Genomic DNA, 26,840 nt, shown 5'->3' with positions numbered 1-26,840 from the left:
ATACAGTTTGGTCAATAAGAATTTTCCACACCATATGGGATTTGAAGATATTGTTTGACTGTGGTACTCCATTCTGTAGATAAATCTCTCTTATCTGTCCACTTCTCCTCTACTGCTAATTCTAGACTCCGTTCCTTTTGTCTTGCTGCACCTCACGCCTGGAATAGACTTCCTGAGCCTGTGCGTCTAGCCCCGTCTTTGGCCGTTTTCAAGTCCAAACTTAAAGCCCACCTCTTTACCACTGCTTTTGACTCCTAACCACTACTCACTTGCCCTGTCCTTTAACCTCACCTATTCCCTTACCCTTAATTGTTCTGTCTATCTTATCTAGATTGTAAGCTCTTTGAGCATGGACTGTCTTTTTGTGTATAGTGTACAGCGCTGTGTATGCATTGTAGCGCTATAGAAATGATAAATAGTAGTAGTAGTAGACTTAACTCACACACAAGTTAACTCCCCTTGTGCAGTGGACCTACAGCCGAAGAGCTCTCTCATTCTGGCAGGCTTGTTGGCTGCTATCATGTGGATGGATAAAGGAGCGGATTTCAACTCCATTTCCATCATGCAAGGTCATCCTGGTGTGTCCGGTCCATTTACATCGCTTCCAGCCGACAGAGGTTCAGCCTACTCCAAGGATTCATTATATAACCTGAAGTCCTTCCTAACAACTTGTCTGCGGACCATTTTAGACTCTCTTCTCCTTTCCCTGTTTCTTCCATTCTACCAAATTTAATTGTAACCGTATCCCCGCTGATCTGGCGATAGCCTATCAGTACATTGTAAGCCACTTTGAGCCTGCAAAACTGTGGGAAAAACATGGGGTATAAAGGTGCAAATAAATAAATAAATAAATAATTGTATTTGGGAGGGTGGGGGAAGAAGGGGGGAATATATTGGGTTTTGCAAAATGAGATTACATAACTACATAAGTATTGCCATACTGGGAAAGACCAAAGGTCCATCTAGCCCAGCATCCTGTTTCCAACAGTGGCCAATCCAGGTCACAAATACCTGGCAAGATCCCAAAAATGTACAAAACATTTTATACTGCTAATCCCAGAAATAGTGGATTTTCCCCAAGCCCATTTAATAACGGTCTATGGACTTTTCCTTTAGGAAGCCGTCCAAACCTTTTTTTAAACTCCGCTAAGCTAACCGCCTTTACCACATTCTCTGGCAACGAATTCCAGAGTTTAATTACATGTCGAGAGAAGAAAAAATTTCTCCGATTCATTTTAAATTTACTACATTGTAGCTTCATCGCATGCCCCCTAGTCCTAGTATTTTTGGAAAGCGTGAACAGACGCTTCACATCTACCCGTTCAACTCCACTCATTATTTTATAGACCTCTATCATATCTCCCCTCAGTCGCCTTTTCTCCAAGCTGAAGAGCCCTAGCCACTTTAGCCTTTCCTCATAGGGAAGTCGTCCCATCTCCTTTATCATTTTCATCGCCCTTCTCTGCACCTTTTCTAATTCCACAGTATCTTTTTTGAGATGCGGCGACCAGAATTGAACACAATATTCGAGGTGCGGTCGCACCATGGAGCGATACAAAGGCATTATAACATCCTCATTTTTGTTTTCCATTCCTTTCCTAATAATACCTAACATTCTATTTGCTTTCTTAGCCGCAGCAGCACACTGAGCAGAAGGTTTCAACGTATCATCAACGACGACACCTAGATCATTTTCTTGGTCCGTGACTCATAACGTGGAACCTTGCATGACGTAGCTATAATTCGGGTTCTTCTTTCCCACATGCATCACTTTGCACTTCCTCACATTAAACGTCATCTGCCATTTAGACGCCCAGTCTCCCAGTCTCGTAAGGTCCTCTTGTAATTTTTCACAATCCTCCCGCGATTACTTCATCTTGTATTGTAAAGACTGTTTAGTTGCTGCTATTGTATTGTTGATATATCTTTAAATAAAAAATTGTTTAAACATAAAAAGCTAGATATGGAGAAGGAACCTATTTTTAACCTAGAGACACATGTATCATTATAAAATACTAGCATAAATCCTACAGAAATTGTGTCTAATGTTGAAGAGGCTGATACTTACATTTATCCCAAGAAGGCATAAATATTATCATGTAAAGTATGTGAATAAAATGAACTCCACCTATGACCTAACCAAATCCACTCTGAACTTGTTCACTCTGTCACATACAATGATATGGTTAAAAGTACCACAGGTACCTTCTGTGCAAGGTAATTTTATAAGGTGAAACTTAAAGCTTTACCTGTTAATTTCCTTTCCTTGGATCCTGCTAGACCAGTCCAGACGAATAGGTTTTGCCCCACCCCCAGAGAGAATGGGGAGATAGTGAATACAGCTTTGCAGTGACATCACTGTCTATAAAGGGTTGTATTATGAGATGTGACAGTAATTCTCTTAAAAGCCAGTAATAAAAATAAAAACAAACAGCATACTGCAACAGAAGCCCCCCCCCCACACACACACACATACACACAAGGTACTACCTGAGAAGCCCCAGGCAAAGGCCAAGACCATCAACTCACCATTCCAACAGGGAGGGTAAAACACAGCACATGTGAACACAAGACTTAGCATATTAGAGTGTTAACAACAACACAACAATTCAGGGTCCAGCTTCCCTGGATGGGTCCTGAACTGATCTACTAGGACTCAAGGATAGGAAATTAACAGATAATGCTAAATTTTATCTTCCTTATTAGACTAGTCCAGGTGAATGAGAAGTACCCACTGAGGGAGAAAGGAAGCTAGGACTGCTTTATTTATCTTATATGTAAACAATCATGAACCCAGCTGTTTTGTCATTAATAGCAATGTTGCTCCTCTTTAAATTCAAGTAACAAATTCAATTACTCCCCAACCAACTTCTTGAATTTTTTCATAGCAAATCTTTATCCTTTTTTTTTTTTAATTTAATATTGCTTTATCACATCCAATGTCCATAAATACACTTTAAAAATCCTTCAATTACAATGCAATTCTTTCACTTTTTTTGCTATATATATATATACTAGTAAAAAAGGCCCGTTTCTGACACAAATGAAACGGGCGCTAGCAAGGTTTTCCTCGGAGTGTGTATGTTTGGGAGAGTGTATGTGAGAGTGACTGTTTGAGAGTCAGAGTGAAAGTGTGAGTGTGTGTGAGAGAGAGTGAGTCTGGGTGTGAGTGTGTTTGTGAGAGAGTGTGTGTGTGAGAATGAGAGTGTGTGCAAGTGTGTATGTGAGACACAGTGTGAGAGAGAGTGTGTGTGTGTGGGCGAGAGAGAGAGTGTGTGTGAGACACAGATTCTCTGTTTGAGTGAGTGTATGAGACCAAGCGAGTGTGTGAGTGACTGTGTGGCACATAGAGAGTGAATGTGATACAGTGTGAGACAGAGTGTGTGAGAGTGAGAGTCAGAAAGACATTGTATATCAGAGAGAGAGTGTGAGCCGTGCCCTCCCAATCCATGGCCATCTGTCCCCTGGCCCCTCCATTCATCCTTTTCCAGCAATTCCCCTCTCTCCCTGAGCCCTGCCCTCCCAATCAATGCCCATCCATGCTCCTCTGTCCCCTGCCCCCTCCATTCATCCCTTTCCAGCAATTCCCCTCTCTCCCTGAGCCCTGCCCTCCCAATCCATGGCCATCCATGTTTCTCTGTCACCTGCCCCCTCCATTCATCCCTATCCAGCATTTTCCCTCTCTGCCTGAGGCCTGCCCTGCAATCCATATCCATCCATGCCCATCTGTTCCCTCCATTCATCCCTATCCAGCATTTCCCCTCTCCCTGAGTCCTGCCCTTCCAATCCATGCCCATCCATGCTCCTTTGTCACCTGGCCCCTCCATTCATCCCTATCCAGCAATTGCCCTCTCTCCCTGAGGCCTGCCCTGCAATCCATATCCATCCATGCCCATCTGTCTCCTCTATTCATCCCTATCCAGCAATTCCCCTCTCCCTGAGTCCTGCCCTTCCAATCCATGCCCATCCATGCTCCTCTGTCCCCTGCCCCCTCCATTCATCCCTTTCCAGTAATTCCCCTCTCTGCCTGAGGCCTGCCCTGCAATCCATATCCATCCATGCCCATCTGTCCCCTCCATTCATCCCTATCCAGCAATTCCCCTCTCCCTGAGTCCTGCCCTTCCAATCCGTGCCCATCCATGCTCCTCTGTCACCTGGCCCCTCCATTCATCCCTATCCAGCAATTCCCCTCTCTCCCTGAGGCCTGCCCTGCAATCCATATCCATCCATGCCCATCTGTCCCCTCCATTCATCCCTATCCAGCAATTCCCCTCTCCCTGAGTCCTGCCCTTCCAATCCATGCCCATCCATGCTCCTCTGTCCCCTGCCCCCTCCATTCATCCCTTTCCAGCAATTCCCCTCTCTCCCTGAGCCCTGCCCTCCCAATCCATGCCCATCCATGCTCCTCTGTCCCCTGCCGCCTCCATTCATCCTTTTCCAGCAAGTCCCCTCTCTCCCTTCCATGACCCCCCCTCGCATCCATGCTCCTCTCTATCCCATGTCCCAGCCTGGCCCGCCCTCTTCTCCTCCCCCCCTTCGCATCCATGTCCCCCCCCCCCCTTCGCATCCATGCATCGTTTTGGTTTTTTTTTTCTTCTTTTTCAATTTACCTCCGTGGCGTTTCCGGCAGCGAAGCGTCAGGGAAGGAGGCGGCGCTCCCGACGTGTAGCTTTCCCTTCGCTGTGTTTCGCCTTATTTTGAAGGCGGAACACAGCGAAGGGAAGGCTAGACGTCGGGAGCGCCGCCTCCTTCCCTGACGTTTCGCTTCCGGATTTGTTTGTTTTGTCGCGAGGGCGGGGCAGAGACGGCTGGCTGGCTGGCTTGAAGGGAGGCTTCACACCACGAATCCACGAACCCTACAGCTTCAGTGACGTCAGATGGCTTCACAGAACGTTGTCCTCATTAGAACGTATATATATATACACACACATATATATCTTATTTAGCAGTGCACGGACGCCTCCGCCTACATGCGGCATGTTTCGCAAATTGCTGCCTCAGGGTGTAGTCCGTTCAATTTAAACAAACAAAGTCACTCTTACTGCATCGGTGCCTGCCATATTGTGTACTGTGCAATCCGCTTAAGGGCAAGGGTCTGGGACCAAAGAAATACATGCAGTTAACCGGAACATGCACTTAACCGTAGTGACCCAAAGAAGCTTGAAATCTGACAAACTCATTTACTGTTTATTATACGTACAGTATACAGTCTCCGTAGTGACCCAAAGACGTTTGCATCTGATAAACATATGTACAGTACCGTTCATTATATTTACAGTATACAGTCTCCGTTAACTGACGTTGTGTAGTCATAGTCCTCTGTACACTATTGTGTCTGTGAGTTCCATAGACTACGTCTGCCAGACGGTAAAAACTGTCACAGCACTGACATCCAGTGGCCTCCAGATAGGCCCGCACGGTGTTGAGACTACAGCACTCTTGCAAAAGTGACAGGTTGTTGAATTTCGTCAGCATATGCCTCACTGCTAATTTCATCATCTGTTTCATCATCACCCGTTGCCTGCGTGTAGGTGCATATCTCGACATCAGTGCTGTTGGCAGCTGTTTGTAGATCGTAATCAACAGCTACGTAGTGATGAAACTCCTCTTCAGTAACACCGGCTTGGATGTCAATAGCCTACTCATCTGACACATTTGCAACAGCTGCATCTGTTTTGTCCCTCTCTACATCCTTAACAAAGCTTGCCCGCTTGTAGCAGTTCACAATGGTTGCCTGTGTAACATGATTCCAGGCTTCTTTCTGCATATGTAGGGAATCCAACAATGATAGATTACGAACCAGGTCAACAGCACATTTATCCTTGTCAGTCTGGTCATCCATAACTCTCATCAGACGACTTAGCACAAGAGCCCGATAATGTTTGAAATTGGCTATTATACCCTGATCCATAGGTTGAATCAGAGAGGTAGTGTTTGGTGGCAGGAAGACCACCTTGACGTTAGACAGCCTGACATCAACACTGTGTGCAGCACAATTACCACAAAGCAACAAAATCTGACGCGTTTGTGCCCGCATTCTAGTGTCTAACTTTTAGTCACTGCTTCCAAATTTCCCCAGTCATCCATGAATTTGCATTAGCCTCGTATGACACAGGAAGTCACTTAACATTCTTGAAGCAACAGGGCTGTTTGCTCTTTCCGATGACGAGTGGTTCCAACTTCTCACTCCAATCCATACTGAAGCAAAGGAGGATCGTCAGTCGGTCCTTCGACGTTTTACTTCCTGTAGTTTCGGCTTGTTTGAATGCAAGTGTTCCATCAGGAATCGCTCATCAGTACAGACCGGTTTCATCAGCATTGAAAATGTCACGAGGAGCAAACTCGTTCAAGATGGTAGGAAGAACTGAAACAAACCAATTTTCAGCACCAAAGTCAGCATCTTGTTTTTCACCATGCTATTTCTTGAATTTTATGTTGTTCCTCTCCTTCCATCTTTCCAACCATCCAACAGTGGCTTTGAATTCAGTTAGTCCAAGACTTTCAGCTAGCTGATTAGCTTTTTCCATAAGCAGTAGACCACTGACAGGAAACTGTCTGCTCCTGACTTGAGAAGACCACCGAAGAAGAGCATCTTCTATATCCTCAGCTTTTCCCACCTGTTTACGTTTCCTGTGTGGATTTGTATTGTTTTGCCAGTCTTCCAGAAACTGATCTTTCTGCTTTAAGATATGTGAAATTTAACTGGGATTGACCCTATATGTTTTAGCAATAGATGCTTGACTTTGTTTTTTTTAAGAACTTCCATTCATTCAGCCAGTGTTAAAGTCTTACAGTTGCGTGACGACAACTCCTCCATTGTACACTCTAACAACTTTCTTTCGCTTATTCTAACAAATTAACTCTCATTGGTTACTGTCGAACGCACTGGACATGTCAAATTGAAGTAATAAGATTTTGTTACCAGTAGACATTTCCCTTTTAAAATGAGACAGAAGGGTAACCAGGACTGTTTCGGTACTGAACTTAGGACGGAACCCCGATTGTGAACAATGCAGAATATCGAAATTCTTCATGTAGTCCGTTAGTTGAGAATTGACCAAACTTTCCATAATTTTAACAAGCAAAGTGTCACATCTGTGGTTGTGACCCCTCTCAGACTTACCTTATTTCTGGGGGTCAGCTTCTGAGCTGGCTTCTCTCTGTCCTTTCTGAGTTAGTTCTCTCTCTGTGTGCTGGCTGCTTCCAGCATGGCTCTAATTGCTCCACTGTGCTGCACCTGTGTATGCTTCAGTATGCTTTCTGTTTGTGTTTTGGTTTGTGTACCTCTTGCCCTCTGGTGGCCAGACCTAGTGGCTGCATTGGATTGTCTATGTGCTGTTTCCCGTTCCAGACTTCAGCCCAGTCCAGTCCGGATCTTCCGGCCTGCCAGACTTGCTTGGCTTGTTTGAGCCTGCTCAGCACCCGTAGCTGCCGGGTCATTGTTGCATCTGAATCTCAGCTGCTGCTGGGCTTATTAGCTATTTGGAAACTCTCTGCTTTGCCTTTGCATCGCCTAAGGCCCTGGTTTGTTGGTGCTTGCTGCACTTCTGCCTAGTCCAGTTTATAGTTTGTATTCTTGCCTGATTCTAGTTCAGTCTTTGTGTAGCTTTGTGTTCTGTACTGCTTGTTTACTGTATTGCTTGTTTCCCAGTCTTGTTCTTGTTTGTATGTCTTTGTCTAGTGCTAGGTTGTCTGTGATTCTTGTTCAGTGGCTGCCTGGCAGCTTTCAGTCCTGTTCCTTAGCTATCAGTGTTTGTTCCCTGTTTCAGTGGCTGCTTGCAGCTTTCAGTTCTGTCCCTTGCCTGTCTGAGAGTCCTAGTCTAGTATTCAGCCTAGCCTCCCTGTGTGTATCCTGCTGGTATCCAGTTCCGAACCCGTCCTGTAAGTCCTGCTGGCCACCTGCACTCAGGGGCTCAACTCCTGCGGAACGGTGGTCAAGCGCAGGTGAAGTCTAGCTGGCCCTGTCAGAGTTCTGCCTTATCCCTGTGTGGGGTGGTTTTGCCTGCCCCTGCCGCTCCTCGGCAGTGGCCCAAGGGCTCACAAACCTAGTTCCTGCTCTGGAAAACGTGACACAAAGGTATAGATGTTATTGGTCGATAATTTGAAAGGACATCTACTCCTATTTTAGGATTCTTGGGAATAAGTGTGAGAAGAATGTTTCCATGCTCATGAGGAAAAAGTCCCTGTTGTAGTATGAAGTTTAAATAGGAGGTAAGGTCGACGACGAAGCACTCTGGGGCGGATTTGAGCAGTTGACTAGGGCAAATATCAAGACCACAATGTTTCTTGGAGAACTTGTTTAGCGCCCTTGCTACATCATTGACTGATAAACTGCTAAAGGTAATACCAATACAAGTTCGGAACACCCGATACAGCAATGTTCTAGAGAGACGTGGCCGTTTATTAGACCAAATGAAGCAAAGAAGATAATCTTGGAGACCTGAGAGAAAGTTACGAGACAAACGAAGAGGGAGAACCTGGAAGAGATACATCAAACGTGGCAACACATTCATTTTCAGAGTAGCAATCTGTCCAAACCATGATAACTCAATGAAAACCCAAGCCTCCATATCTTTATAGAGTTCCCGCAAGAGGGGAGGGTAATTAGCTGAAAATAAATCAGAAAAGTTCTTGGTAAGAAGAATCCCCAAATACTTGATACCTCGGGTTACCCACCGAAAAGGGAAGGCTTGTTGTAAAGATTATAAAATCGGACTAGAGATACCAACAGCCATAGCTTCCGATTTAGTCATATTGAGCTTGAATCCCGAAACGGAGGAATAGTCTGCTAAAAGCATAATTAAGTTAGGCATGGAGAGTAACAGTTTGGTTAAGGAAAGCAAGATATCATCAGCAAACATTGCCAACTTGTATTCCTGACCACTTACCATAATGCCCGAGATATTAGGATTAGAGCGAATAGAAATAGCAAGGGGTTCCATAACCAAGGCAAATAGCATTGGCAAGAGAGAACATCCTTGGCGTGTCCCCCGAGACAAAGGGAACGTAGGAGAATTGCCACCATTAATTCGCACACACGCTCTAGGAGAGTTGTAAAGAGCTTGAGTCCAATCCCTAAATCCCTACCCAAATCCCAATCACTCCATAACACTGATCATGAAAGGCCAATGAACACAGTCAAATGCCTTCTCGGCATCTAACCCTAGAAGACACAAGGGTTTTTTTTTACTGTGTAGCTACGTGCAGCAAGTTAACCTTTTGGCGAACATATCTTTAGCTTGTCTTTGGGGAACTTACTTGATCAGGATGGATTAGATCAGGAAGAACTTTCGCTAGTTGATTCGCTAGAACCTTAGCTATAGTTTTAACATCAGAATTAAAAATAGAGATAGGACAATAGAAGGCACAGTCCATCTTGTCTTTGCCTGGCTTCGGAATCACTGCTATCCAGGCTTCCATCATAGAGGGAGGTAAAACCTCCCCTTCCCGGACTCCATTAAGCATCTCGACCAAGAGGGGAGCAAGCTCCCCCCTAAAAGTCCTGTAAAAGTCATTTGGTAAGCCATCCAAGCCAGGTGCCTTTCCGGTGGGCAAATCCTTAATAACTTTAACAACTTCATCCACTTGGATGATGCCATCTAACAGACAATGTTGCTCCTCTGTCAAAGAAGGAAGATTCTGAGATGATAAAAAGGCCCCAATAGCATCTAGGAGAATTGTAGAATCGGCCGAGTATAAAGACTGGTAACGCTGACGAATCAAAGAGGACTTAGTCAGCACTGTATTCTTACTGTCTCCAACCCGAAGAATAGTACGATCAAATCTTTGCCGCCTCAATTTAAGGGCCAATGAACGACCAGGCTTATTATGATTAAAGTACTGAAGTTGCTGTTGTTGGTCCGGATAAAGTGCAATTGGTCCGAGTAAATATTGTCTAATCTTAATCAGAGAGCTTGGATCTGCCTCAGAATAGAGATGGAGTGAGAAGACTCATGAAGATCCTCCAAATGAGACAATTGTGAGATGCAGTCTGCAACTTCCTTTCGCCTGGCCCGAGCCTGAGTGCTTGCCTGTTTTAAGAAAAAAGCCCTTGTTACAGCTTTTAAGGCATCCTAAACAATCCCCAGAGAAGGACCTAAGTTCAAATTAATGTCAAGGTATTCCCTCAAGAGTGGTCGATAGTTGGCTAAAATCTTATCCTCCTTCAGCAAGGAGACATTTAAAGTCCACCTACTATCCTTGTCTTCCTCACAAAAGAAAGAAAGCTGAACCCAGGTCGGAGAATGGTCCGAAATAGTAATGGGGCCAATACCTGAGAGGCAACCCCACTGAATCAATCAGAGAGATATCAAATAGCAAATGGTCAATACAGGAGTAAGAATCATGAGAATGGAAATAAAAGGAATAATCTCGTTCCTTTGGATGATGTAGTTGCCACACATCGCACACGGCTAAAGCTTGGGATAGATCAACCAGCGCTTTAGAGTTTTTAACATCGATTCCCGACACTGCATCAGACCTATCCAAGGCTGGGTCAAAAGATGCATTAAAGTCGCCTCCTAATACCAGTTTACCATAGGGATCAGATTGGACAACTTTGCCAAGCCTGAGAAATACATGAGGTTTATAGAATAGTAATTCCTTAAATAGCTTTTGACGCTTTTGAGGAGAGTTCAGACTCTTAACATTGTATGTCAAGAACTTTAGATCCACACTCATCTAAACTTCAATATACAGGCTTGTTAACTCTGGTAGAACATGGAAACCAAGCAGACCAGAACATGTTGGAAGGAGAAAAAAAAAAAACACAAACACCACCCCCTCTCCAACACCCCCCAACCTCTTTCACAAAACTCCACACTGACACTCTACCCACTTCTAAGCAGCCCACCCACCACTCACACTCTCCGTCAGACCCCCCCCATCAACGCCCACCACCACCCAACCCCTCCTCCCATCACACACCAAACTATGGCCTCAAGGGAGACCAGGATGGTAAAAAACAGAAAGGAAAAGATATCACAGCACCTAGCCAGCCAACCCAAACCCCCCCCCCCCCCCCCCACCACCACCACAAGCATCCTCCCCCCCCCGCTACAGACTACAAAATCCCCCAACCTTCATACCTTCATGTATTATCTAAAAGCAGCTATTAATAATAGCAGTTCAACTCTTATTAGAACATACACATGAGTAAGCGCAAATCATTAGGCAGTCCCATCAGAGAGTCAAACATTATGTGAGAAAATCCTCGACTCAGGTGCAACCCGCTTCCATTTTTGCAAACGATCCTTTCTAGAGGTGGCTATTTCCACTGGCGGGACAGGTGACTGGGACAATCCTGCCTCGTGCAAAGCCTTCCATGCCTCTGCAAGATGGCGGACACGATGTATTTTCCCCTCTAGAGTAGAGGAGTGTGGTAGCCGTGTTAGTCCACTCTAGAGTGAAAAGCAGCGCAAACGGAAAAGCCCATCTGTAGGAAATCTTCCCCTTGGTTAGAACTTCCAGAGCTGGCTTCATGAGGTGCCTTTAGGACAGCGTAAAGGCTGATAAGTCCTGGAAAATCTGAACTTTAGCGTCATTGTAATCCACATATGGCGTTTGATGGGCCTTTTTTTTTAGCAAACGCTCTCATGCAGCCGAGGAAGCAAATTTAGTAATGATATCTCGCGCTCTATTGTCCAGTGGTTTTCCAAAAGCCCGATGTGCTCTATCAATCTCAATTGGCGCCTCAGACAGATCCGTGTCCAGCAGCTTTGCACATAGGACCCAAACAACAGTTGGGACATCCTCCGCCTCCGCGCACTCGGGAACGCCACGGAAACGAAGGTTGCACCTTCTACCGCGATTCTCCAGATCGTCAACTTTAAATTGGAGATCAGAGTATTGAGAAGAAACCAAATCCACCTTCAAGGCTAGATCAGTGAATTGTACAGCTTGTTCCTCCACTCGGCCCTCTAGATCCTTCACGCGGCCACCCACTCCTTCAGGTCAGTGCCTAAGATCTCCATCTTCTCAAGTATTTCATTCTTTGAGGATTTAATATCCTCTCTTATAGTTTGGAGAGATTTAGCTAGCTCTCTCGATAACTCTCGTGTTGCAGCAACAGGGCGCAACTCCGACTGAGATGCCGCCGAATCCAAATCAGAGTGCGAGAGAGGAGCCGGAGACACGTGGCGCCGCAGGCTCTTGCTAGTTTGCTTTGCTGCATGGTGCTCAGGGTCTTTACAGGATTGTGACGCACTCTTACTCATGGTAGCTTCGAATCTTACCTTCAGCTCTGCTTCTTCCAATAAGGGCAAAATTTATCTGAAAGAGGGCGAATAAAACCATTAAAGATAGGAGGGTGCGGGAGCTCTCAGTTCAGGCAGCCATTCGGCACCGTGACGTCACTTCCTCAGCAGACATTTAGCTTTTAACTCAGTTGAAGATTCCGTGTATATAAAAATCACACCAACTGTGGCCAGTTAATTAGAGCACGGCGGTCACCTAAAGGGTCTGTCCCAGAACTGCTCAAGCCTGCTACCACCTGCACACGCGCTCTACACTGGCATACCCTTCCACCTGCCTGCTGGGTCCCACTTGCCTCTGGGCAAATCTCCCATCCACAAGTTATTTCCCCAGTGGTTTCTAAGGACACTGGGGCCACAATCACAGGAGTCCCACAGTTCCTAGAAAGCACCCACATATCTAACACACAAACCACCAAGACTCTTAGTCCAGGACAACAGAGCCAATAAACTAAAAAGGTTTACTGTCACAGAATTAAAATAGTGAACCATATAAAACAGATGGAAAGTAACAGGCAATAATAGGTAACTGAATAAGGATCAATAAAACACTTTGTCACTACCTGGGTTGCGCCTGGAAAACTTCAGGATAATAAGTGCTCACAAGCCTTGAACAGGGTCTCAGGACAGAGATGTTTATCTCTGTGCTCCCATACTGAGACTAAAGATTTCCTCACAGCTCAGGCGGGAAAAAACAGTCTCTTCTGTAACAGCTTTACAAAAAAAGGACAGTCACCATCTGCTGACCAAACAAGGGAAATGCACTGGGGAACAAATATCATAAATTCACATAAGAAGTCACAGACGTAAGTCCCCTGTTTCGTCACACCACCCACTTTAAGAGAGATCCGGATTGCAGCTTCTTCAGTCCGCTGGTCGGGTCTCAACAGTCTAGTGTCAGCGTGGTTCTGGCTCTTCCCTCCTGGAGAGTCCGTCAGGCATCACAGTAAATTCATACAGACCAAATGAGGTAATAAATGCTGATTGATCCTGATTAAAACAGACATGTCCTCATAATATAGATTTCCTCTCTTCTTCCTGAACCTACGCAGGATTTCCATTTTATGAAGGTAATCGTGGATTTTTAGAATGACCACTTAAGGCTTCTTGCAAACATCTTGTTGTCGACCACGTCGATGCGCACGCTCTATACAGAGCGGCCCAAAGCTATCAGACAAGACAAATTTGCTTTACCCTTCACTATCAATTATAATGTTCTATTACATGTTGTGTTGACATTGTAAATTGTATACCATGCCAGTATTGCTTTTGAATAATTTTACTGCTGGAATTTGTGTATTGCTCATGATTGATCTATTCTTACTGTACACCGCCTTGAGTGAATTCCTTCAAAAAGGCGGTAAATAAATCCTAATAAATAAATAAATAAATAAATTTAGCAGTAAGCCAATGTTCCAATAACATTCCTAGGTTTTGTTCAGGAAGAGTTTCAGGGAGGCCTACCATTCTAAGATTTTCCCTACGAGATCTATTCTCTAAGTCTTCAATGAGTGCTGCTTGTTCTTGCACCTCTTTCTGTAGGAGTTCTACCACCTTTTCCGCGATCCCAGCTGCATTCTCATGCTGCCATATACGCTGTTCTGCCTCAGCCGTTCTATGAGTGGTATTTGTCAGCAATGTTCCAAAGTTAGTGAGTTGTCACCGAGATTTCCTAATCGGGGTTCCAGTGCCTGAGTGATGGCATTTGTAAGATGGGAAAGCTGGTCAGTGAAGGCCGGAACATCCATCACCACTACGGACGACATCTTCTCCTCACCTGCCTTCGCCTTCCCTGCTTCTTTTTTGCTGAGTTTGACAGTCATCTCTCGGTCTACCTTTGTACAATATTTGTCCATACGCTGACACCTCTTGTTCCAGAGAAGATAAACTAAAATTAGCTTCAGTATGCACATTAATGGCGGTCAGTGGGTTCAGGATCCCAGAGACAGATCAAAACACGTCTCTTGTTGTTAGTGCATCACATGATCTCCCATGGCAGATGTAATTTAATGTGGACAAATGCAAAGTGATGCACATTGGGGGTCAGCACTCAAGAAAAAGATCTAGGTGTAATTATAGACAATATGCTGAAATCTTCTGCCCAGTGTGTGGTGGTGGTCAAAAAAGCAAATGAGATGCTAGGAATTATTAGGAAAGGGATGGTGAATAAGACCAAAAATACCAAAATGCCTCTGTATCGCTAAATAGTGCGACCTCGCCTTGAGTATTGCGTTCAGTTCTGGTCACCTTATCTCAAAACAGATATAGCAGAATTAGAAAGGTTCAAAGAAGAGTGACCAAAATGATAAAAGGGATGGAACTCCTCTCATATGAGGAAAGGCTAAAGAGGTTAGGGCTCTTCAACTTGGAAAAGAGATAGCTGAGGGGAGATATCATTGAGGTCTACAAATCCTGAGTGGTGCAGAATGGGTAAAAGTGAATCAATCTTTTATTCTTTCAAAAAGTACAAAGGCTAGGGGACACTCAATGAAGTTACATGAAAATACTTTTAAAACAAATAGGAAGAAATATTTTTTTCACTCAGCAGATAGTTAAGCTCTGGAACTCTTTGCTGGAGGATGTACTAATGATGTAGTAACAGCTGTTAGCATATGTGGGTTTAAAAAAAAGGTTTGGACAAGTTCCTGGAGGAAAAGTCTATAGTCTGCTATTGAGACAGACATGGGGAAGCCACAGCTTGCCCTGGGATTGGTAGCATGGAATGTTGCTACTATTTGGGTTTGGCCACTGCCGGAAGCAGGAAACTGGGCTAGATGGGCCATTGGTCTGACCCAGAATGTCTATTCTTATGTTCTTACTCAATCTACACAAAAAGTCACTGACAAGACACATTCGTGCCTGATCTCACTCACCTGCAACATGTTTTGAACCTCTTTCTTCAGCTGGCCAAGGTCATGCAACACATCATCAGCTTTCTGCATAGCTGAAATGGAGGAACTTCCCACGGGCTTCACCTCAGGAAGAGGGCCTTCAAAAGTTGCAACTGGCTCAGAACTGTGCAAACTGAAACCAACAAATGATTTACTGAAAACAAAATAGATTGACTAAATGTGTGTGTGCATGAATATCAGAAGCCAGGAAAAAAAATTAGTGTACAGAAAAAGCAAAGTCTATCAAAAGAAGAATGACAAACAAGCTACCGTGTTATTCACTGTATAGATAAGCAATCCTTTCTTTTATCAAATGTATTCCATAAATGTCTTCGATTAGCCCGTCTACAGTGCCTAGAATAGCACTTTTCAAACTTTTCCTATGTGAACTCATTTTAACATAACTCCAGATGATGTCCTAAATGATATATCCGACTTCTAACCCCCTTTTCCCAACTGACTTCTAGTTTCCTTCCCCTCCCTCTCTGTAGACTCCTGTTCTTTTCACCTCCATAAATCACCCCTATTCAGCTTACTCAAGTGGAGAAGAAGCAACAGCAACTAGAATAGGGGCAATGGTAACAACAAAGGCAATCAGAGCTCACAGACTCACAGATCTCAGCCATCGCACAGCTTTTTAATTTATGGTTTAACTGGATTTAACATTCTACTTTTCAAAGCAAAAATTGCCAGTAGCAAAGCAGTTTATAATAAATAAAAAAGAAAGGTAGAAAAGAATTTCATTAAAATGATAAGACAGGACCTGAAAGACAATAAAGCAGGGACAAGAAAACTACTAAATCAAACTGTTCATGCTCTAAAAGCAGAGGGAGTATACAGACACAATTCAGACTAATAGCCAGAGATCAACTCAAAAAGAAGAGCTCGAAATGGATGTGAGTGCCAAAGGTGAAGACGGAAGCAAAGTCTGATTTAAGGCAATATTTTTATTCTGAATAAAATCAGCAAAGTCATCTGCTACTGGTAGTAGAGTGGAAGAGATTTTTTTCGCCAGTAGAAGTTGTGAGAGTACAGAAAGATTTTTAGGCATATTAAGAGAAACAGTTAGCAATCGTCATCATCTAATGACTCATTTTTTCTTCTTTGAGTTTAATATGATATGAAGTACTAGTTGATTTATAGCAGAGAAACTCATGAGTCTATATTTCTTCCATAATCTCTCAGTTTATGATCTCTTAGATGTGTGCTAGAAAGATGCTCTGGAGCGATTTGATCCAAGTAGCCTTGTAATATGTCATTCTATTTCGATGCCTAAACTGAAAATGAGTAAGACTCAAAAGTCAGGAGGAAACAGAACAGAGGGATCTTAGGTGGGGCTATATTAGCAAGATTCCTGATTTAAAACCAAAAGGCTGACTCCTTGGAGCTGTGATAGGGACTGTAAGTGTAAAATTAATGAGACAGTTATCTAACCAAGGCAGAACAGTTGGAAGGGTATAATAAATCATTAAGCTGTGGGGTAAGAACTATATCTAGTGTGTATTCGAGATAAGTGATACAAAACATTTGTCCAATGGATGAGGACCATTCAGCTGCAAGCTCAAGTCTTCTAAGATCAATAAGTTAGGATAAAGAGAAGATACTTACCTGTTGCAGGTATTCTCTGAGGACAGAAGCCTTATATTCTCATAATTGGGTAACGTGGTCCCGCGTTGCCCAGTCCAGAGCTTTTAACAAGCTTAAGGTAAAATTATGTATAATCATACCTGATAATTTTCTTTCCATTAATCATAGCTGATCAATCCATAGACTGGTGGGTTGTGTCCATCTACCAGCAGGTGGAGATAGAGAGCAAACTTTTGCCTCCCTATATGTGGTCATGTGCTGCCGGAAACTCCTCAGTATGTCGATATCAAAGCTCCATCCGCAGGACTCAGCACTTAGAGAATTACACCCACGAAGGGACACTCTGCCCAGCTCACCACCGCCGAAACGGGGGAGGGGAATTAACCCAGCTCATCCCCACACAAGTGGGGGAGGGGAATCCGTCCAGCTCATCCCCGCGGAGCGGGGGAGGGACACCACACCCGCCGATGCGGGGGGATCTGGCTTATCCTGCAACCGCAACCGCGGGAGGAGCTGACTGACCCTAACACCGCCGAAGCGGGAGGGGTACAAAGCTGCCCTACAGCCGCACGAAGCGGGAGGGAGTGCCGGCAGAATTTATGTCTCAATCCAGCCCCGTAAAACGGAGGGGAGAGGAATGCAGCAGCTCACTGTAACACAAAGTCGTCTCAACTCTTGAAGAATCCAAGTGAAAGAAGAACTTGAACACGAAGTCCTCCTGAAGTAACTGAAGGCTAAACTTGAACCTAAAATTCAACCAGAATATAAACAGTACAGATATCTGGGAGGGGCTATGGATTGATCAGCTATGATTAATGGAAAGAAAATTATCAGGTATGATTATACATAATTTTACCTTCCATATCATCAAGCTGATCAATCCATAGACTGGTGGGATGTACCGAAGCAGTACTCACCCAGGGCGGGACATAGAAATCCCTGACCTCAACACTGAAGCTCCAAACCGGGCCTCCGCCCGTGCAGCCACAGTCAAACGGTAATGCTTGGAGAATGTATGAGCCGAAGCCCACGTTGCCGCCTTGCATATCTCTTCCAAGGAGACGGATCCGGCCTCTGCCATCGAGGCCGCCTGAGCTCTCGTGGAGTGAGCCTTCAGCTGGATAGGCGGCACCTTCCCCGCGGCCACATAAGCCGCTGCAATGGCTTCCTGGACCCATCTTGCCACTGTAGGCTTAGCAGCCTGCAGACCCTTACGAGGACCTGCAAACAGGACAAACAGATGATCCGATTTCCGGAAATCATTGGTCACTTCCAAGTATCTGATGATGACTCGTCTCACATCCAGATATTCAAGAGCGGAGTACTCCTCTGGGTAGTCCTCCCTACGAAAGGAAGGGAGACAGAGCTGCTGATTCACATGGAAGCGAGAAACAATCTTGGGCAGGAAGGAAGGCACTGTGCGAATAGTCACTCCTGCCTCAGTGCACTGCAGAAAAGGCTCTCGACATGAGAGCGCCTGGAGCTCGGAAACTCTTCTGTCTGAAGTGATAGCCACCAAAAAGACTGCTTTCAACGTCAGGTCTTTCAGAGATGCCCTCGACAAGGGTTCCAAAGGCGGCTTCTGCAATGCTCTTAGCACCAGGTTGAGATTCCACGCAGGCACCACTGAGTGCAGAGGAGGGCGCAGGTGATTAACTCCCTTGAGAAAGCGCACCACATCTGGCTGCGAAGCCAGGGAAGCACCCTTCAGGCGGCCCCTGAAACAAGCCAGAGCCGCTACCTGGACTTTAAGGGAACTGAGCGACAGGCCTTTCTCCAGACCTTCTTGCAGGAACGCCAACACTGAAGAAATTGGAGCAGTGAAGGGAGAAAGTGAGCCTGCTTCACACCATGCTGCAAAGATACGCCAAACCCTGGCGTAAGCAGTAGAAGTAGAGCGCTTCCTCGCTCTCAGCATAGTGGCGATGACCTTGTCTGAGAAGCCCTTCTTCCTCAGACGCTGCCGCTCAATAGCCAGGCCGTAAGACCAAAGGGAGAGGGATCCTCCATCACCACGGGACCCTGATGTAACAGGCCCTGCTCCACTGACAGCCGCAGAGGATCGTCGACTGAGAGCCTGAACAAGTCCACATACCAGGGACGTCTGGGCCAATCCGGACCCACCAGGATTACCCTGCCGGGATGCTTTGCCACCCGGTCTAGCACCCTGCCCAACATGGGCCAGGGCGGGAACACATAGAGGAGCTCTTGTGTCGGCCACTGTTGGAGAAGAGCATCTACTCCCAGGGATCGAGGGTCCCGTCCTCTGCTGAAAAAGCACGGCACTTGGCCATTGGCCGATGACGCCATCAGATCTAGGCTCGGCTGGCCCCAGCGCTTCGTGATGTCCAAGAACGCCTGAGCAGATAGTTGCCACTCTCCGGGCTCCAAGGTATGGCGACTGAGAAAGTCCGCCTTGACATTCATGACTCCGGCAATGTGGGCCGCTGAAAGCTGCTCCAGGTTCGCTTCCGCCCACTGGCAAAGACTCATAGCCTCCTTGGCTAGAGGGGCGCTCTGGTACCTCCCTGGCGGTTGATATAGGCCACAGCCGTGGCATTGTCCGACAGGACCCGTACAGGCTTCAACACGAGTACCGGGATGAACTCCAATAACACCAAGCGAATGGCTCTGAGTTCCAGGAGGTTGATAGACCACTTGCCTCTGCAGGAGACTAGAGCCCCTGCGCTGTCCTTCCCAAGCAGTGGGCTCCCCAGCCCATCAAAGAGGCATCTGTCGTGACGACAATCCACTCCGGGGTCACCAGAGGCAATCCTGCAGACAACTTGTCTGTCTGCGTCCACCAGCTCAGCGCCTTGCGCACTGCTGGGTCCACGGGAAGGCGCACAGCATAATCCTCCGACATCGGAGTCCAGCGCAGCAGCAGAGATAGCTGTAGTGGTCTCATATGAGCCCTGGCCCAGGGCACTACTTCCATCGTGGCCGTCATAGAGCCCAACAGCTGCACGTAGTCCCAAGCCCGAATAGGAGAGGCTACTAGGAACTAGTCCACCTGAGCCTGAAGCTTGACAATCCGATTGTCTGGCAGGAACACTCTGCCCACTTGGGTGTCGAATCGAACTCCCAGATACACCAGGGACTGAGTCGGGCGCAGCTGGCTCTTCTTCCAGTTGATGATCCATCCCAGGGAGCTCAAAAGAGCAACTACCCGGTCCATAGCTTTGCCGCACTCTGCATAAGAGGGGGCTCGGATCAACCAGTCGTCCAGATAAGGATGGACTTGTACTCCTTCCTTTAGCAGGAAGGCCGCTATGACCCCCATTACTTTGGAAAAGGTCCGCGGAGCAGTAGCCAACCCGAAAGGGAGGGCTCTGAACTGGAAGTGTCGTCTCAGGACTGTAAAACGCAGAAAGCGTTGGAGAGGAGGCCAGATGGGAATATGCAGGTACGCTTCCTTGATGTCCAAGGAAGCCAAGAACTCTCCTGCCTTCACTGCCGCTATAACAGAGCGGAGAGTCTCCATGCGAAAGTGCCTCACTTTCCAGGCCCGATTGACCCCATTGAGGTCGATGATAGGCCGGACAGAACCTCCTTTCTTTGGAACCACAAAGTAAATGGAGTAACGTCCCTTGCCAATCTGATTTTTTGGCACCGGAACGACCGCACCCAGGCGGATCAGGTTGTCCAAGGTCTGCTGCACTACCACAGCTTGACCGGAGACTTGCAGGGAGAGAGTACAAACCCGTCTCTTAAGGGTTGGCAGAACTCTAGCTTGTAGCCGTCTCTGATGACTTCCAGCACCCACGCGTCTGAAGTTATAGTGGTCCACTCGCCCAGAAACGAGGACAGCCGTCCTCCAATCTGCACTGGGGCGTGGACCAAGGCCCCGTCATTGGGTACGAGACCCTGGGGGAGGACCGGAGGGAGCACCTCCGGGACGGCGGTCTCTGCGAAAGGAATGCTGCTTGGGGGAGAAATTCCTCTTGAAGGAAGAGGGGGCAGAGGAACCCGACTTGCCCGGGCGGTATGGAGGTATCGGGACGAGTACTAACCCGAGCCCTGACCTCTGGTAATTTCTTGCCCTTAGACGTGCCGAGATCGGTCACGATTTTGTCCAGCTCGACCCCAAAGAGCAGCTTGCCTTAAAAGGCAATCTAGCCAGGCGGGATTTAGAGGCGTGGTCAGCAGACCAATGTTTCAGCCAAAGCCACCGCCGCGCAGAGACTGTCTGAGCCATGCCTCTAGCTGAGGCTCTCCAGACATCATACAGCAAGTCTGCCAAATAGGCTAAGCCCGATTCCAGGGCCGGCCAATCAGCCCTCAAGGAATGATCCGAGGGGGAAGCCCGCTGCACCATAGTCCGGCACGCCCTGGCCACATAGGAGCCGCAAACTGAGGCCTGCAAACTTAAAGCAGCTGCCTCCAAGGACGACCTTAAGGCCGCCTCCAATCTTCTGTCTTGGGCGTCCTTTAGGGCCGTGCCACCTTCCACCGGCAACGCCGTTTTCTTAGTCACCGCAGTGATTAAAGAATCCACGGTAGGCCACAGATAGGCCTCACGTTCACTCACAGCCAAAGGATAGAGGCGGGACATAGCCCTAGCCACTTTAAGGCTCGTTTCCGGGACATCCCATTGAGCCGCAATTAAGGTGTGCATGGCATCATGCACGTGGAAGGTTCTAGGCGGGCGCTTCGTCCCCAGCATAATGGCAGAGCCAACAGGGGCTGAGGGAGAGACGTCCTCCGGAGAGGAAATCTTCAAAGTGTCCATGGCCTGTAACAACAGGTTGGGCAAATCCTCTGGGCTAAAAAGCCGCGCTGCAGAGGGGTCATCCGCTCCATCCGAGCGGGGATCTATCTCCTCCAAGGAATCCGCAAAGGATCGTTGGGAGACCTCAGACACGCTGCCCTCATCTACATCGGAGGAGACAAAAGTCCTCCAAGGCCTGGAAATCAACCCGAGGGCGTTCACCTCTGGGAACCTCAACCTCTTTATCAGAAGAGGGAGCAGGGGCAGCGTTTTGCATGAGGAAAGCCTGATGCAGCAGCAAAACAAACTCGGGGGAGAAACCCCCCAGACTGTGCACTTCCGCAGCCTGGGCAACAGCCCTAGACGCACTCTCAACCGGCGCTCGCAATAGCGGGGGAGAGACATGCTGCGCATCCAAAATGGCGTCCGGCGCGAAACTCCGTGAAGGAGCCGCGCGGGAAGAACGGCGCTTAACTTTAGCCGCTTTGGTGCCATCGCCCAAATTAAGGGCGTTCATGGCATTAATGTCTCCAACCTCAAGGGCGGCCCCGAAGAAGCCGTCCGAGCCGCGTGGCCGGCCAAGATGGCGGAAGCGAGGAGCGGGGGATGGGCGTTTATGGCGGGAAAAAACCGCCACGCTGGAGGAACGACCGGGACATTCATCGGTCACTAAACTATCACCCATCAAGGGCGAATCAGGTTGTAAAACCCCCGCATCCCCTCTAGAAGCGCTCCAGCGATCCGGGGAGCGACCCTTTGCGCCCTCGCCCTCCGACGCCATTGCCACGAGGAGAAGAATCGGGGAACCCCCTGCCCGCTATAAAAAGGTAAAATTACCTGCTTGCCGCTCCGAGCTGTAACGAACTGGTGTCCCAGTGAGTAGCTGCAATGAACGTTTAAAGAAACGTCGAATTAAACGCCTTTAAAGACGTTTAAAAATATTTTTTTTTTTTTTTTTTTTTTAAACGGAGCCAGCGGGAGGGGGGAGAAAAGGAGGGACCTGGCACCACCAGGTTTGCACTTGCTCAAAAGAGCCCTCAACCCCAGGCCTCAACAAAACCTAAGGATTAGGTTTGGAGGCCTAGCCAGAGCTGCTGCTGTGTGTGACCACCACCTGCTGAGATAGAGAACATACTGAGGAGTTTCCGGCAGCACATGACCACATATAGGGAGGCAAAAGTTTGCTCTCTATCTCCACCTGCTGGTAGATGGACACAACCCACCAGTCTATGGATTGATCAGCTTGATGATATGGAACAGAGCTTTGTGAAGTGCGAGCGTTACTCCACTGCGCATGTGCTTTCCCGCCCGCTGCGAAAGCACGGTTACAGCAGTTAAATACTATAGCATAAACATAACAAAAAAAGAGGAGACAACCCCAAAGGAAGGCGGGCGGGTTTATATCTTTGCTTTCTCTAAGGACAGGCAGGCCATTAATTCTCACAAATGGAGTATCCCTAACATCCAGGCTCCTGGCCAGTTAAATAGTGTTGAATATCAGGAGGATGGTAATTGGGCAGTAGTAGCAAATAAAACTCATACACCTTATTAGCGAAACTTGGATCCATGACTCCAAAGATCCAATAATTTTAGAGCTCTGTCTTCCAGGATACAAAATTACCCACTGGACAAGAGAAGGAAAAAGAGGAGGAGGCATAGCGATAATTTATAAACCTCAATTCACAGTCACAACAACAGCAGAATCTATTCTTCCCCAACTCGAAATAGCCTCAGTCAGAATCAGTCCAATCTACGTGATCACCTAAACCTAATCTTATTCTACAGACCCCCGGGCAACTGGCAAGACTCACACACACACTTTCTGGACTTTATATTGAATACTTGTGTCTCCACCCAGAACCTTCTCAAAGCAGGAGACATCAATCTTCACCTTGAAGATACTAAATCAAGCAATGTACGCGAATGCAAGGACTTCCTCCAACTATGGGAACTCCACTGGCCGAACATACACCCATCCATAACAAAGGACATACACTAGACATCATTACCCACAAATTCTCATCAGAACCAAATCTCACACTAATAGACATAAAATGGACAGCCACGCCATGGTCCGATCACTACAGTGCAAACCTTTCCCTCCAATGGAGAACAAAAATGACACAACAAAAACAAGAACAAACAACCTACACTACGAGAGACAAAATAGACCCACTAATATTCTGGCAACAATTATACACCGACGAATGGACAACACCTACACACTTACCCCAATTTCTCCAAGAATGGGATAACAGATGCAGAACAATACTAGACAGCATAGCACCACTTCAAACCAGAACTTCACATAGAAAAAACTCAATAGCATGGTTTAACGAAGAACTGAAAGAACTAAAAACACAGGTCAGAAGATTAGAAAGAGCATGGAGCAAGAAAAAAGACGAACACACACTCAAAGACTGGAAATAATTACAAAGAAAATACAAATACACTAGCAGACAAACTAAAAGGACGTATTATAAAACCAAAATAGGACCAAACTACAAGGATACACACAAACTCTTCTCACTTGTAAACAATCTCCTAAATACTACATCGGTTACCTCCAACAACACAGACACCCCATCAGCAACCAATCTTGCGAATTACTTCAATGAAAAAATAATATATCTCCGACTCATGATACCCACCAATATAACAGACTACACAAACATCCTAGAATGTCTAGACCCAAAACCCGGGGAATGCCCAGCAAATCGATCATGGACCAACTTTGACACGCTCTCATCAGATGAAATCTCACATTGGCTCGAAAAATACGCCAAATCGCAATGCAAATTAGACATTTGCCCTACTGGTCTAATAAGATCTGCACCCAAACAATTCAAAACAGACCTCACGAACCACAGGCTTCAAAATGGGCTCTTTCCCACAGATAAAGGAAACATTCTACTTACACCGCTGCCAAAAGATGCCAAAAAAAGCACAATGGACCTAACCAATTAGCGCCCAGTAGCATCCATTCCACTCATAACCAAACTCATGGAGGGCGTAGTGACGAAACAACTCACTGAATACCTAAATAAACACTCAATTCTGCATGAGTCTCAATCAGGGTTCCGGTCAAATCACACTACTGAAACTGTTCTAGTGTCCGCAATGAACTCATTCAAACAAGCAATTGCAACGGGTAACAACATACTCCTCTTACAATTCGACATGTCCAGTGCCTTTGACATGGTTAATCATGGAATACTATTACATATACTAGAATACTTCGGAGTAGGAGGCACAGTTCTCAAATGGCTCAAAAGATTCCTGACCAAAAGATCATACCAAGTAACAACATACGCAGACAGATCACCCCCATGGACACCTGAATGTGGAGTCCCCCAAGGATCCCCCCTCTCACCAACCTTATTTAACCTAACGATGATACCTTTAGCCAAACTTCTAGCCAATCAAAACCTCAACCCCTACATATATGCAAACGATGTCACAATTTACATCCCGTTCAAACATGATCTAAATGAAATCACCAATGAGATCAACCAAAGCCTCCAAATCATGCACACCTGGGCGGATGCATTCCAACTAAAACTTAACGCAGAAAAAACACAATGTCTTGTACTCACCTCTCAACATAACACAAAAAACCATAACCACACCATACTGTTCTCTTCCTGTCTCACAAAACTTGAAAATTCTTGGAGTTACTATTGATCGAAACCTCACTCTCGATACCCACGTGAAGAACACAACGAAAAAGATGTTCTACTCCATGTGGAAACTCAAAAGAGTAAAACCTTTCTTCCCGAGATACATCTTCCGTACCCTGGTACAATCAATGGTAATAAGTCATCTGGACTACTGCAACGCACTGTATGCTGGCTGCAAAGAACAGACTATCAAAAAACTCCAAACAGCCCAGAATACAACCGCCAGACTCATATTTGGAAAGACTAAATATGAAAGTGCAAAACCCCTAAGAGAGAAACTTCACTGGCTCCCACTTAAGGAACACATTGCGTTCAAGATCTGCACGATTGTACACAAAATCATTCACGCAGACGCCCCAATCTACATGCTAAACCTCATGGACCTACCTCCCAGAAACGCCACAAGAACATCCCGCAAATTTCTCAATCTGCACTTCCCCAGCTGAAAAGGACTAAAATACAAGCTGATGCATGCCACCACCTTCTCTTACATGAGTACGCAGATATGGAATGCACTACCTACAGACCTGAAATCAATCGACGAAACAACTAACTTTCGCAAATCTCTGAAGACATATTTCTTTAACAAGGCCTACAAAGAGAACCCATAGCTTCACTAATCCACTTCACCAACCCACCCAGCTATGAAAGTCCACCTTCTATACTTACCCGCCTAATCACTTCCTTCCTTCTTTCTTCCCTTACTCAATATCTGCGCACTACTAATTGTATCTGCTATCCTGTAATGATAATGTCATAACAAAACTATTTAAGCCACATTGAGCCTGCAAATAGGTGGGAAAATGTGGGATACAAATGCAATAAATAAACAAATAATAAATAATGATCTGCTTACCTATCCTTTTTGCCCAGTTTGGTCTTGCTTACTGGTGCTTTCTCTGCTCTGTGATTCACAGGTGTTTCTTGACCTCTCAGAATCTGTTCCAAAAATCTTCCTTTTTCTAAAAGTGATAGGAAAGCAAGTTTTATTTTTGTATAAAAATGGGGGATTAAAGAGTGGTCATGCTTAAATCCATCCAGTGGTCAGCTGCTCATGTAAGAGTAACTTTTTGTAACTTGGATGTGACTGAAACAGATCTAGATAAAAATGTCCTCCTTTTAAAACATGGACCTTTCTTCCCATTGGAAAATCCCTGTTGGACATCCTACTTTTGGGCTTTCCTTCGTCCTGCTCACAACATGCCCCCTTGCTATTGAAATGTCCAAATTCTGACTTTGCAAAATCAGGGTTTGGTCTTTTATTTTTTTTTTTGGCTTGTTAAGACGTCCATCTGCTTTGAAAATTGAGCACCTATGTTATTATGAGTTGGAAGACTTCTGTTATTTAGTTATTCACAGAATTTGACAGACTTTAAGGCCTTAATCATCTAAGTTTGACCTGCATGGTTTTGCTGTATGTTTAGTATAAAACCCAGTGGCGTTCCTTGGTTGGCTGCCACCCAGGGCGGATCACCGGGTAGAAGGTGGGTGGCAGCGGCGACTCGGGTGGGGGGAGCGTTAGACGGCGGTGTCCCTCCCTCAGAAATAAGCAGTACAGACCCTCTCTGTTCTGCCCCCCGTCATCACGTATTGACGCGGGGGCGGGGCAGAGAAGGTCTCTACTGCGCATTTGCGAGCGAGTACGACACTTGCCTTTTATATATATTGATAAGACACCTGCAAGCCTGAAGGCTATTCACATGATGTACATTCAGGTACA

The 26,840-nt window shown here is 46.1% G+C and overlaps 1 protein-coding gene across 1 annotated transcript in view; it reads right to left on the bottom strand.

The window, feature by feature from the left end:
* KIAA0586 (KIAA0586 ortholog) overlaps positions 1-26,840 on the bottom strand; it is a 311,131-nt gene that overhangs the window by 246,065 nt on the left and 38,226 nt on the right. The window contains exons 9-10 of the mRNA XM_030214301.1: positions 25,977-26,082; positions 15,125-15,275 (exon numbers count right to left, since the gene is read on the bottom strand). Of these exons, the coding sequence (XP_030070161.1) occupies positions 15,125-15,275; positions 25,977-26,082 (257 nt within the window). The remainder of the gene's footprint in view (positions 1-15,124; positions 15,276-25,976; positions 26,083-26,840) is intronic.

Source organism: Microcaecilia unicolor, chromosome 9, assembly GCF_901765095.1.
Source record: "Microcaecilia unicolor chromosome 9, aMicUni1.1, whole genome shotgun sequence".
Lineage (NCBI taxonomy): Eukaryota > Metazoa > Chordata > Amphibia > Gymnophiona > Siphonopidae > Microcaecilia > Microcaecilia unicolor.
This window is presented reverse-complemented; position numbering and strand designations above follow the sequence as displayed.